We start from the raw sequence: 12,336 nt of genomic DNA, 5'->3' as shown, positions 1-12,336 counted from the left end.
TGTGACAACACACTTAACCAGTTGGGAAGGGAACGAACATCCAGGGTAAATAATAATGTGAAGATCAAGCTGTGGGGAGTCAGATGATGAGACATTAACTTTGAGATACCCATTCTCTGACTTGCTCATGTAGGCATGTTTTTATATGTGGCTGATCCAGTTGAGTTGCTAGTCAATGGTGACTCCCTGAAGGTGGGGGGTTATCAGCAATGGCATTGTCATGGAATGTCCAGGGTAAGTGGTTGGACTCTCCCTTGTTGGAGATGGTCATTGCCTGGCATTTCTGGTGTGAATATCATTTGCCACTTATCATCCCATATTTGAATGTTGTCCAGGTCTGGCTGTGTGCATTGTGAATTATAATGCTCGAATGTAATATCAGCAGCAAACATCCCCAACAAGAGGATAGGAACATTATACTAATACATTAATTTCTCGTGCTGAGATTTGGCTGCTGCTTCCAAGATGGTGCCCAACCCAGGTGACTATTTGCGTGTTAACCTCAGAAGCAGATCTACAAACTCATATTACAATTGCTCCACACTCTTACTGCAACATTTCTGGTTTTACCTTGCACTAAACATTATTCCCTTATCATGTATCTATATACTGTAAACGGATCGATAGTAATCATGTATTGTTTCTGCTAACAGGTTAGCACGCAACACAAAAGCTTTTCACTGTACCTCGGTACATGTGACAATAAACTAAATTAAATAAACTTCCCATGCCACTTTTTTTTTTAAATGAAGTTTTTCCACAAGTTTCCTGACCTGCTCATTCGTGTATGGGCATTCCCAAAAAGATTAAATGATCATTTATCTCGAGGTTTCTGAATTGCTCAATGCACCTCTACAACACATGATATCAAAAAAGATAATGGGCTGCACAAAACCCTGAGAATGCAAATGTAATGTGTTAATGCAAATTCTTCACTTTGACAACAACTATGAAAAATACACAGAGCTGGCAAAGAACACTGTTTCCAGTAGAAAAAAAAGTGAGCTAGGTCATGCAATAAGAAAGCAAAGTGCATTTTGGATTCTATAAATAGGGACAGAGTACAAATACAAGAAAAAGAAATGAGAAACACCATAGTCAGAGTACTTTGTGCAATACAATATAGAAGTACACCGTAATTATTTTTGCATATATTCACTTGAAAGCACAAAAGAAAATAGATGCAATATACGTGAGATAGTGGAAGTTATGGAACCAGATACAATTACGACTTTCGAAAGATATTTGGACAATAAGGGTTTTAAGGGATATGTGCAAGATCCAGGCAAATGGGACGAGCCCAGTATGCCAAATTGATTGGCATGGACAAATTGGGCTGAAGTACCTGTTTCCATGCTGTATTGATCTATAACTACATGACTCTGACTCTATTTCAAGCAGAACATTAAAAGCAAATATAATTAATGCAAAAACATAAAATCTTGAAGATAATGCAAACTAACAGACTGGGTACACCCATATCACACACTGAAGTGGTTAAACAGGACAGCCCACAACCACAATTACTTCAGGACAGCTTGGATATCAAGTAGAGAAAGAAGAATAAAGTCATTAATTTAAAATTAGATAAATAACCCCAAGGGATTGAGACAAAAGTTAAACATAGCATAGCAGTGATCACATCAGATTCTGAGAGATTCTGGCCTCTGCAGTGCAGGACTGTTTTAAGGTCACAGACTGGGACACACTCTGTAGTCCCCATGGAAAGTTCAAATTTATTTGGTCACGTACACCTTTAGGTGTAGTGAAATTCTTTTTGCCATGCAGCACATAAAAAAATAATACAACATGACAGTAATAGATAGTTTCAACATCAAAACATACCCCCACAATGGTTCCCATTGTGGGGAAAGGCACAAAGTCCAGTCCCATCCCCATGTCCACCCATAGTCGGGCCTCCTTACTCGAGACCGTGGCTTCCGGAGCCGACAGGGCCGCGCCGAATGGAGCTCAACTGGCGATCTCATCAAGAGATCCAGGCTCCCGATGGAAAGTTCAGCGCCGCGGCCCGCAGCCGCTCCACAGACGCGCAGCTCCGCAACGGACCCAGCTCCAGTTACCGGAGTTTCAGCGAAGTCACCGCCAGCCCCGCAATGGCGCTCCAGCGCTGCACCGCCGTCCTCCGACCCGCAGCTCCGCCGCCGCCGATGCCGAGCCGGTACCGCTGCTGAGCCAGTGCCGCCGCCGCCTCTGAGTCGGTGCCGCCGCCGCCACTGAGTCGGTGCCGCCGCCGCTGAGCCGGTGCCGCCACCGAAGCTCCAGGCGGTCCCCTCAGGAGACGCCGCTCCAGGCCCGCTGGTAGGCCGCGGGGATGGGTCGAAGCTGCAGCCCGGAGAAAAGCTGCATCTCCGACCAGGTAGGGACCCTGAAAATTAGTTTCCCCCTCCCCCCCACATAAAAAAGCTAGAACCTCCTCAAAACAAAACACTAAACTAAACTAACTAAAAATAAGAAAAAGAGATGAAAAAAAACAGACAGCTGCAGGCTAGGCAGCCATACCCCCTACAGGACGGCGCCATGGAGAGGACATTGGTGGTCTTACGGACTGTGTTGCCAGCTTCATAAAGTTCTGTGTGGATAGCATTGTCCCTGAGGAGATTGTACACTGTTTCCCCAACAACAAGCCTGGGTCACCAGTGACATAAAGGCCGTTCTCAAGCAGAAGAGGGCCTTCAGGAATGGTGACAGGGGGGGGGTGAAACGGGTGCAGAAAGACCTGAAGGCGATACTAAGACAGGGCAAGGACAACTGCAGGAGGAAGCTGGAGGTGAAAAATGCAGCAGAACAACACGAGGGATGTGTGGAGCAGCAGGAAGAGCATTACAGGCTATAAGGCCTGGGGAGGAAAAGCAATCAGGACTGGGCCAACGAGCTAAACCTGTTTTTGATTTGATGGTGGGGCCCTTCTCCCCTGCACCCCAACAAGCTCTCCCTCTCAATCCCCCCTGGTCCACTTCTTCTGCCCTTGCTTTGTCATGCCTGACCATCAAGGCTGATGGGGTGAGGAAGGAGCTGAGCAGACTCCGCCCAGGCAAAGCAACGGGTCCCAATGGTGTCAGCCCTAGAATATTCAAGGCGTTTGCCAGCTAGTTGTGCGAAGTACTCCAGCATAAGTTCAACTGGAGCCCGAGCCTGGAGAGGGTTACTGTGATGTGGAAGACATCCTGCTTGGTTCCTGTACCAAAGAGGACACGCACCAGCTCCTCCAATGACTACAGGCGCTGACTTCACACATCATGTAATCCCTTGAGAGGCTGGTGCTCATTCACCTGCAGCCCCTAGTTAAACCCTACCCGGACACCCTGCAGTTCGCTTAGTAAACAAAGATGGGGGTTGAAGACACCATCGTTCCTATGCTCACCTGGATAAGCCGGGAAGCATTGCGAGAGTCATGTTTTTTAACTTCTCCAGTGCTATTAACACCATCTGGCCATCACTGCAAGGGAGCAAACTGACAAAGATGCGGGCGGATGCTCCACTGGAGTCCTGGATCACCAACTACCTGACTGGACGACCACAATGTGTCAGGCTACAGTACTGTGTCTCGGCCATGGGGGATGAGCAACACAGGGGCCCCACAGGGGATGGTCCTCTCTCCCTACCTGTTTACCATCTACACCTCGGACGTCAGGTATAACTTTGTCTCCTGCCACTTGCAGAGGTTTTCAGATGACTGCAATTGTGGGCTGCATCAGTGAGGGGAGGGAAGTTGAATACAGAGTTGTAATCAACGACTTTGTTGAGTGGGTGTGAGCTGAATCACCTGCAGCTCAAAACTGACAAGACTAAGGAGTTGGTGGTGGACTTTAGTAGGAGGGGAATATCCCTGTCCCCTGTCTCCATCAATGGCGTAGATGTGTAGTTTACCTTGGAGTGTACCTGGACAGTAAACTACACCAGGGTGCAGTGAATTTCCTTATCCGTATGAAGCTCACAGAGTAAACAGTATACATACAGTAATAATAAATAACAATAAACACAATGACAAGTGCAAAACAAAACGGTGAAAAATTATAGTTCAAAATCCAAGTAGTGCAAAAGAATATTAAAGTACAATAACCGAATGACTGAAAAGAGTCGAGTTAAGAGTAAAATTACGTGGTGGCACCTTCGGGAAAAGGATGTGAAAGGAGTGATTGGTTTAGAAGTTAGGTTCTTAGGTCTGGACGTCCAAACTGTCAGAAGGTTGGGGAAGAAACATAGGGAATGGCCGGTGTGGCAGACATCCTTGACAGAACTTCAAGTCTTCCCGATGCAACATGAAAATGGACTCGATGGAAGGAAGTGAGGAACCTATAAAAAGACTGGGTTGTGTTCCCCACTCTCTGCAAGTTCAGGTTCTCAAGAGCAGAGTAGTTGCAATACCTGGCTGAGATACTGCTCATCACAGTAATTTTTATAGCGCAAACTTAGAAGGTCGAGAAAATCTTCATGGACTTGCCGAATCTTCTCAAGAGAGTCAAGAGTGTTTTATTGTCATATGTCCCAAATAGAACAATGAAATTCTTACTTGCAGCAGCACAACAGAATATGTAAACATAGTACATTGTAAATATAAACGAGGAAAAAAAAGTTCAGTGTGTGTATGTAATAACAACAATGATAGTCTGTGTAGTTCAGAGCTTATTTGAGGTGCTGATGTTGAAGAAAGATGCTGAAGAAAGTAAATATGTTGTTGTGTTTGATCATCACATCAGTAAGAAGGGACCAGGTCAGGTTGCTGGTGATGTGGATGCCTAGGAACTTGAAGCTGTCAACCATCTCTGCAGCAGCTCTATTGATGAGGACTGGTTGTGTTTACTTCCTTGCTTCCTTAAATCATTTGTGATCTTTGTAACATTTACAGCCATTTGCAGTATTTGTTGAACTGCAAGATGTAAAGGCAAGAGTTCTACTTGTGCAATTCTGGTCAACAAAAGATGAAAATATAAAGGTACGCAAAAAAGCTGGAGAAACTCAGCGGGTGCAGCAGCATCTATGGAGCGAAGGAAATAGGCAACGTTTCGGGCCGAAACCCTTCTACTATGATAATATAAAACTTGTTTAAATAAATGCAAAGAACAGAAGATGCATCACAGAATGGGAGACGAGTAGGAATGGGGTAGAAAGAGTTAGAACTACAAAATACAATTCAAGCCGAGGAAGGAGATCCTTACAAACAAGTGCAGGCAATATTGCAAATGAAAAATCAGAAAACGGCAGAATTATTAAGACTAAGTCAAGGAGAGAAACTTAGTGCAAAAATTGCTGGAAAAACTCAGCAGGTGAGGCAGCATCTATGGAGGAAAGGAATAGGCGACGTTTTGGGTCGAGACCCTTCTTCGCCTGAAGAAGGGGTCTCGACCCGAAACGTCGCCTATTCCTTCACTTCATAGATGCTGCCTCACCCGTTGAGTTTCTCCAACATTTTTGTCGACCTATATTCTCATGTCAGTTTGAGGCGATTTACTACAATCTATTACTGGAGACCAACTCATTCATTTGGACAAATAACCTGATAAGTAGGGGACAGGCAAAAAAACACCTCAGGCCCATCCTAACATTCCGTTTGTCGCTAATTTGATCAACCCATTCTCCTGCCTGATTCCCACAATGTTGATTTCCCCCATGACCAAAAATCTCTCAGCTTTGAATATGACTCCATGAAAGGCTACAAGCCAACTGTTGGAAAATGGGATTAGTATAGTCATTGATGGCTGGTGTGGATATAGTGGACTATCCTTCTCTCCAGAGATGCTGCCTGTCCCGTTGAGTTACTCCAGCATTTTGTGTCTATCTTCGATTTGAACCAGCATCTGCAGTTCCTTCCTACAATAGTGGACCATCATATCTGTTTCGGCAGTGCATGACTCTGATTTCAGGTATAATGACTGCAGCAACAACTCACTACAATACAAAATTTGAAAGATTCGCTAACTTCTTTGTCATCTATTCTATTCTATCCGATATTCACCCCCAGTTCGAGATTTGCCCCCAGCAAACATGAACTACTGACCAGACCCCTCCAACGTCTCAATTTTATAATCTCCGATATATTTACTCAGAGTTTCGTAAATGGACAACTCACTCATCCCAGGAATCAACCTAATGTATCCAGTCTGCATTGCTTTCATGCCAAGTACATATCTTAAATAACAAGGCCAAAACTGTGGTTTCCTCAAGTGGCATTCCGTTTGGCTTATTAACTAGGTTTCATGTACCTACATGCTGTCTTTGTGGCTCTTGCACGGGAATATCTAGCTGTTTTCCAAACCAGATACTGAGTGGTCTTAGAATCAGAGTTACACTGAATACACATGGAACATCAAACACCCAATACATTGATCCTACCTCAATCCCATTTTATTTTCTCTACTAACCCCTCAGCTCAACCTCAAAATCCTACCATGTACCAACACGAGGGTCAATTAACCTTACTGACCCACACAGTAATCTTTATATTGTGGGAGGAAGCTGGACCACAGAGAGGCAGATTATGCAAATTCCACACACAGGTCAGGATTGAACCCAGGTCATTGAAGCTGTGGTAGCAGCTCTACCAGCTGGATTGATCAGTCTCTTCAGATCTATCTGAACACCCTCATTCTTTGGCCATATATTGTCGAAATACTAATCAACTGTTCTATTCTTCCTACCAAAGTGAATAGCATCACATTTCCTAAATTATACTCCACCTACCCATTCACTTACCCTGTCCAAATCTTGAACCTTTTTTTGCATCCTCCTTACAGATTACTGTTCTATCTATGTACAATTATTTCATTCAGCTAAATCAGTAATACAGATAAAGTTGTTTAGAGCCCAGAAACGATCTCTTATGGCGCTTTACTAATACAGCTTACCAACCTGAAACTGACCAGTAGATTATTTTCTGACAGTTTACCAATCATCTATCCATGCAGATACATAGTGCTCAGTACCATGGATGGATATCTTATGCAAGGTAACATTTTGCACGCACCTTCTCAAATGGCATTGAAAATTCAAATTCACTACATGGTCTGGTTCCTCCTGCTAATCACGTTATCAAAAAAACACCAACATATTTGCAACTAACACCATTATCCAATTATGTGGATATTGGAAACAACAGAAAAGGCTCAATGTTTTGGTGTGACGGATGGAGGTAAACGAGGAGGGAGGTTGCACTATTGCTTTGGGAGAACATCACAGGCCGTGGAGAGTGGCAACTCTTCGTGTACCAGTCCCAGAAAATGATCAGCTATCATCCACTGTGGACGAAATGTGTCGGAAGGAACTGCAGATGCTGGTTCACACTGGAGAAAGACACAAAATGTTGGAGTAACTCAGCGGGACAGGCAGCGTCTCTGGAGAGAAGAAATGGGTGATATTTTGGGTCGACATTCTTCTTCCCAACATTTTCTGAATGTATTATACTGTTGAAAATATAAGAAACAGGAATAGAGTAGAGCATCTAACCCTTCCAGCCTAACACACCATTCTTTAGGATTATGGCAGATCTGTTACTTCAGCATTTTCCAACACTAGCCCACATCCCTTTACTTCCTTTATAGCAAGAATATCATTGTTCCATTGTTGGTACATAACTATTGAATACTCGACTTGATAACCAGAAATCTATTGATCTTTGTATTTGATGGATAAAATCATTCAAGCCTCTACAGACCCCCAGCTAAAGAATTCCAAATGATTCACCACCTTCAGTCTAAATAATCATCTCATCTCAGTTCTAAACAGACTGCTGCTCATTTTGAGTTGATGACCCCCTGGTTTGGAGAATACAGTCATGGTCTGCTCATTCTCTTCTCGTCAAACCAGTCATCTCAGAGTCAGTCTAGTGAATTATTGCTGTCCTCCCTCTATGGTGATTTTATATATATTTTCCAAAAAGACCAAAACCAGACATAACATAGGCCATCCCTGGATTATGTAATGGTTCAATTGCTAAATATTGCCCATACACTAGGTTATCCACGTCAGAAACATATATGTGTAGGAAACAACTATAGATGCTGGTTTAAATCTAAGATACTCCAGCATTTTGTGACTAACTCAGCGGGACAGGCAGCATCTATGGAGAGAAGGAATGGGTGACGTTTCGGATCTGAAGAAGGGTCTCGACCCGAAATGTCACCCATCCCTTCCCTCCAGAGATGCTGCCTGTCCCGCTGAGTTACTCCAGCATTTTGTGTCTACCTAGTCAGAAACATATGTTCTCTGCAGCAACCCACATGTCGTCACTCTACAAAACATGTCTTAATTAAACCTTCCTTCCCCCCTCTCCCCCACCTTCTCCCAACTCCCCTTTCATCATCACCCCCCTACACCGTCCCACCTCTGCCCCCCCCCCCCCCCCGCCAACCCTCATTCCTCCCCCAGGCGGCTCTGCATCTCTATCCCCGACCTCGTAACGCTTTCGCTTCTGTCCCTTCTCTAGCGTATTCTGCGCAACTTCTCCGACTTACCTTCGTAACTGGAATATTCCATTTGGACACCTCGGCGGCGATGCTGACCCGGCTAAAAGCGCCGAGCAGGAGAAGGTAAAAGTAACTGGACCCTCCGCCCGGGCCCAACATCATCCCCACCCGCGGTGCAGCAGCCACCTCACTCCCACACGAACGCACCGTCACTTCCGCCTCCCGCAAGGCGCTGCTGCCGGGGTAGCTGCGCGGTCCTCCCACCGCCGGAGGGCGCTGCTGCCGAGGTCGCTGCGCGGTCCTCCCACCGCCGGAGGGCGCTGCTGCCGGGACCACTGCGCGGTCCTCCCACCGCCGGAGGGCGCTGCTGCCGGGGCCGCTGCGCGGTCCTCCCACCGCCGGAGGGGGCTGCTGCCGGGGTCGCTGCGCGGTCCTCTCGTCGCCATGGCGGCGCTGCTGCGCGGCTTTGGTTGGGTTGTCCCTCTCCCCGCAGATCAGGCCCGGTTCCCTCACTCACAGTTTGATCCGCTCTATGTTCCGCACTTTGATTCGATCCTCTCCGTAATCCATTCTTTCTGAGTCCGAAAAAGGGTCTCGAACCGAAACGTCACCCATTCCTTCACTCCAGAGACTATGATAAAGATTGATCTCGCATTGCATTGCATGAATGCATAAACATCCCCAAAGAGCACAACATTCCTATTAGAAGTCGTGAATTACCACAAAGAAATGTCAGCGTTCCTTCTCTCTCATATCAACTCCAATTTACCTGTTAAGCAATTGCAGTTTACTCTGAAAATCGCATTGGATTTTGATAGCCTGAATCAAAGATCGTAGACTAGAGCGGATCTTTGGCCTGAATATCTGTTTCTGAAACGTATGAATACGTATCCCAGCATCCATGTGATGGGCCAACAAAGTCGAGGGGACTGGCCAACAGAGGGAGAGAGAGATAGTGAGAGTAAGAGTGGCAGCTGCAATAGAGCCAGATGGAAATTCAGTAAATAAACCACCTGTTCAATGACTCCATGTTGACAGACTAGCAAGACACAAGGAAGATTGAAACGGAATCAACTAAGATGGAAGCCCACTCTGAAAGTTTCAAGGAGGCCAGGTACTGGAAAAGTGCAATTTACATTTAATAATGCTGTCACTTGGTCACTATAAATTACTTTTTATAGATGAATGTAAATCTACATTTGTATAGATGGGCATCACAGTCTGCAGGACAAGTTGGGCTGAAGGGTCCAGTGTTAAGCTGTACAACTCTATGATCTCGTATATCAATCTTGATAATTCTGTTAATAGCACACCTGGAAAGTGAGTAAAGGTGAGAACAACTTGATAAAGGTATGCCTGGCCCACGTAAAACTTGATAACACAATGGTTCTGAATAGAACATATGGCAAGGGAGTGAGTAGTTACAGGAAAATGAAGTGACACCTTGTCATGGTAACAAATTCCTGTGTTGAACAAATTACATCAAATTTGAGTGGATCATTTGCAGAATCACAAGGTACAGAGACAGCCATTTGGCTGATCAACTGACTGAACCATTCACTGTTTGGCCATTCAGCAAGATGGTGTTGAAGCATGGCAACTCTGCATAAATAGGAAGTTACATTTCTCGTTTCCCTTTCCCCTGACTCAGTGGTGTAGTCTAGTTTTTTGTAGTGGGTATACTGTGATGATTCCCTCCTAGCCTCTTCCACACCCGTCCTATAAACACCGCCACACTCACTGTCGCATACAGTAGCCTACAACCACCATAAGTAATTGAGATTATTCAACACTCGATATTGTCATCAGCTTCTAGGACAATAAACAGTCAAATTAAAATCACCATTAGGCACTAGCATCAAATAAACTATAAAGCATCAATAAATAACTGTTGGCTATATAAACACTGTACTACTGTATATGTAACCGGCCTGGCCTCAGTACTAATGTGCTAAGGAGACGACGGGATACTTGAGTCTTTTGCACAGGACATTTATTGCTGCTGCTGCTGCTGCATGCTCTGTTTAGAGTTTTGAGACAAGAAAAAACAGAGTTAGTCATTTGTCAGAAACAATTACAACTCAATAAAATAAAATACCCTATATAAGAAACAATAAATGCAAAAATACAAAATAAAAACATGTTCTTTAGAATTATGTTTCCCATACAAAAATACTTAAATAATAAATTAAAATAAATAAAACATATCAGCAACTGTTCTAAGACGTCTCACACTCATACTTAATACAGCATTCACACAGCATCACAAAATACACGTTTTCAATCACAGTAAGTCCTATGCAAATAACATCTGTTCAGTGTTTAACAGAGAAGAAAAACAGTACATCCGCAAAAACGACCAGCATGACCCATGCAAAATAAAACTCCTCAGATATGGAAATTCTTTTCTCTGTTAAGACGCCAGTAGATTTTGTTGAGCTGCAAATAGCACAACCTGGAAGTAAACAAAAACATGACTAATTAACATCATACAAGTAGTCTTTTTTGAATCTATATTAGCAATAACACCTTCTGAACTGGATAAGAATCTATTCAAAATAATTGAATGAACTGTAAATAAGCTTCACTGTGACAATATCATTATAATTTAATTGTATAAAAGTGAAATTAATGTATCTTTAAGATGAAAATAAACCAGCTATACTCTCATTTGCATAAAGTTGACCATGTGTTTATACCAGCTTTACAAGTTGGCTGATATTTACCTAACTTTCTGTCCTTCCATTCTAACCAAGAATGCCTGCTTTTAAACTCCCTAGCCTGACTCTCAGTCCATAGGGCTGGCCAGGAGTTATCATCTAGAAGGAACAAGGAGATATTCAGCACACACACACTCACAGTCTCACAGTAAAATGTGTAATAACTACGTTATTTACTACTTTACTACAACAAGATTGAGCTAGCAAGGCCGTTTAGTGAATATATGTGTGGTATTCATTCAGTTTGGGAAATCTCTTATAAGCTAGTAGCTAGTAGTCTAATATCTGCTAAAGTTCACGTGTATACGACTTTCACTTACCCGATACACTGCTGGCATCAGGCTCCGCTGTAGTTCCCTCTTCTTCATCTAACGTCCTAGTGACTGCTGGAGTGTCGTCCGAGGCAGCAGCAGGCTTGTTTTTTTTTTAAATGGCTAAGGGTAGTTTGTTGCTTCCGCTTCATATTTACTGTTGAGCCGCTGGACATCACCTCGGCGCCGACTGAGTTGATATCGCTGTCGTCTAGGTGACGTGACGTCAGGTCTAGGTCACGGGCGGTCACCACGGTCACGGGCACGGGCCATGGATGGACGGAAGCCTCTGTATGGCTATTATAATGCTGCGTTCCATTGTACTCGGAACTCGGGACTTTCCGACTTCCGACAAGGAAAAGTGCGACTCTGACAGAGACACAGCGCACAGGTTGAATTTATGAATGAAAGTATGACAGTTCTGTGACAGAACTGTCATACTTTCATTCATAAAATAAACAGAACTTCTGTCACTATCGAAGTTGATACGTGTCATTGCGCATTTCTAAGTGGGCATACGGAAATGTTGGAGCTTTCTTAGTGGGTATACAGCGTATACCTGCGTATCACATAGACTACACCTCTGCCCTGACTCTCAGTCTGCAGAAGGGTCTCGATCCGAAACGTCAACTATTCCTTTTCTCCAGAGATGCTGCCTGACCCGTTGTTACTCCAGTTTTATGCATCTTATCTTCGGTTTAAACCAGTATCTGCAGTTCCTTCTTACACAAGTTAATGGGAATGTTGGAAGAATATAGAAATTGATATTGTGTAGGAAGGAACTGCAGATGCTGGTTTAAACCGAAGATAGACACAAAAAGCTGGAGAAACTGAGCGGGTCAGACAGCATCTCTGGAGAAAAGGAATAGGCGATGTTTCGGGTCG

General features: G+C 44.1%; 2 protein-coding genes across 6 annotated transcripts in view; one reads left to right on the top strand and one right to left on the bottom strand.

Moving 5' to 3' along the window:
• The window catches only part of tmem87a (transmembrane protein 87A), a 54,363-nt gene extending 45,155 nt beyond the window's left edge, over positions 1–9,208 (bottom strand). For 2 of the 3 annotated variants that reach the window (XM_033026704.1, XM_033026705.1), the window contains exon 1: positions 8,469–8,645. In XM_033026704.1, the coding sequence (XP_032882595.1) occupies positions 8,469–8,582 (114 nt within the window). In that variant the 5' untranslated portion in view covers positions 8,583–8,645. Of the gene's footprint in view, positions 1–8,468; positions 8,646–9,189 lie in introns of those variants that run through there. The other variant, XM_033026706.1, reaches the window with a different exon arrangement.
• The window catches only part of ganc (glucosidase alpha, neutral C), a 68,734-nt gene continuing 65,194 nt past the window's right edge, over positions 8,797–12,336 (top strand). For 2 of the 3 annotated variants that reach the window (XM_033026703.1, XM_033026700.1), the window contains exon 1: positions 8,839–9,534. Coding sequence is in view for 2 of the 3 variants with exons in the window: in XM_033026700.1 (XP_032882591.1) it covers positions 9,500–9,534 (35 nt within the window). In the remaining variant the exon portion in view is untranslated. Of the gene's footprint in view, positions 9,535–12,336 lie in introns of all 3 variants that reach the window. The other variant, XM_033026699.1, reaches the window with a different exon arrangement.

The sequence above is a fragment of the Amblyraja radiata genome, chromosome 9, assembly GCF_010909765.2.
Source record: "Amblyraja radiata isolate CabotCenter1 chromosome 9, sAmbRad1.1.pri, whole genome shotgun sequence".
NCBI lineage: Eukaryota > Metazoa > Chordata > Chondrichthyes > Rajiformes > Rajidae > Amblyraja > Amblyraja radiata.
Note: the sequence above shows the minus strand (reverse complement) of the source record. Positions and strands in the feature narration are given on the sequence as shown.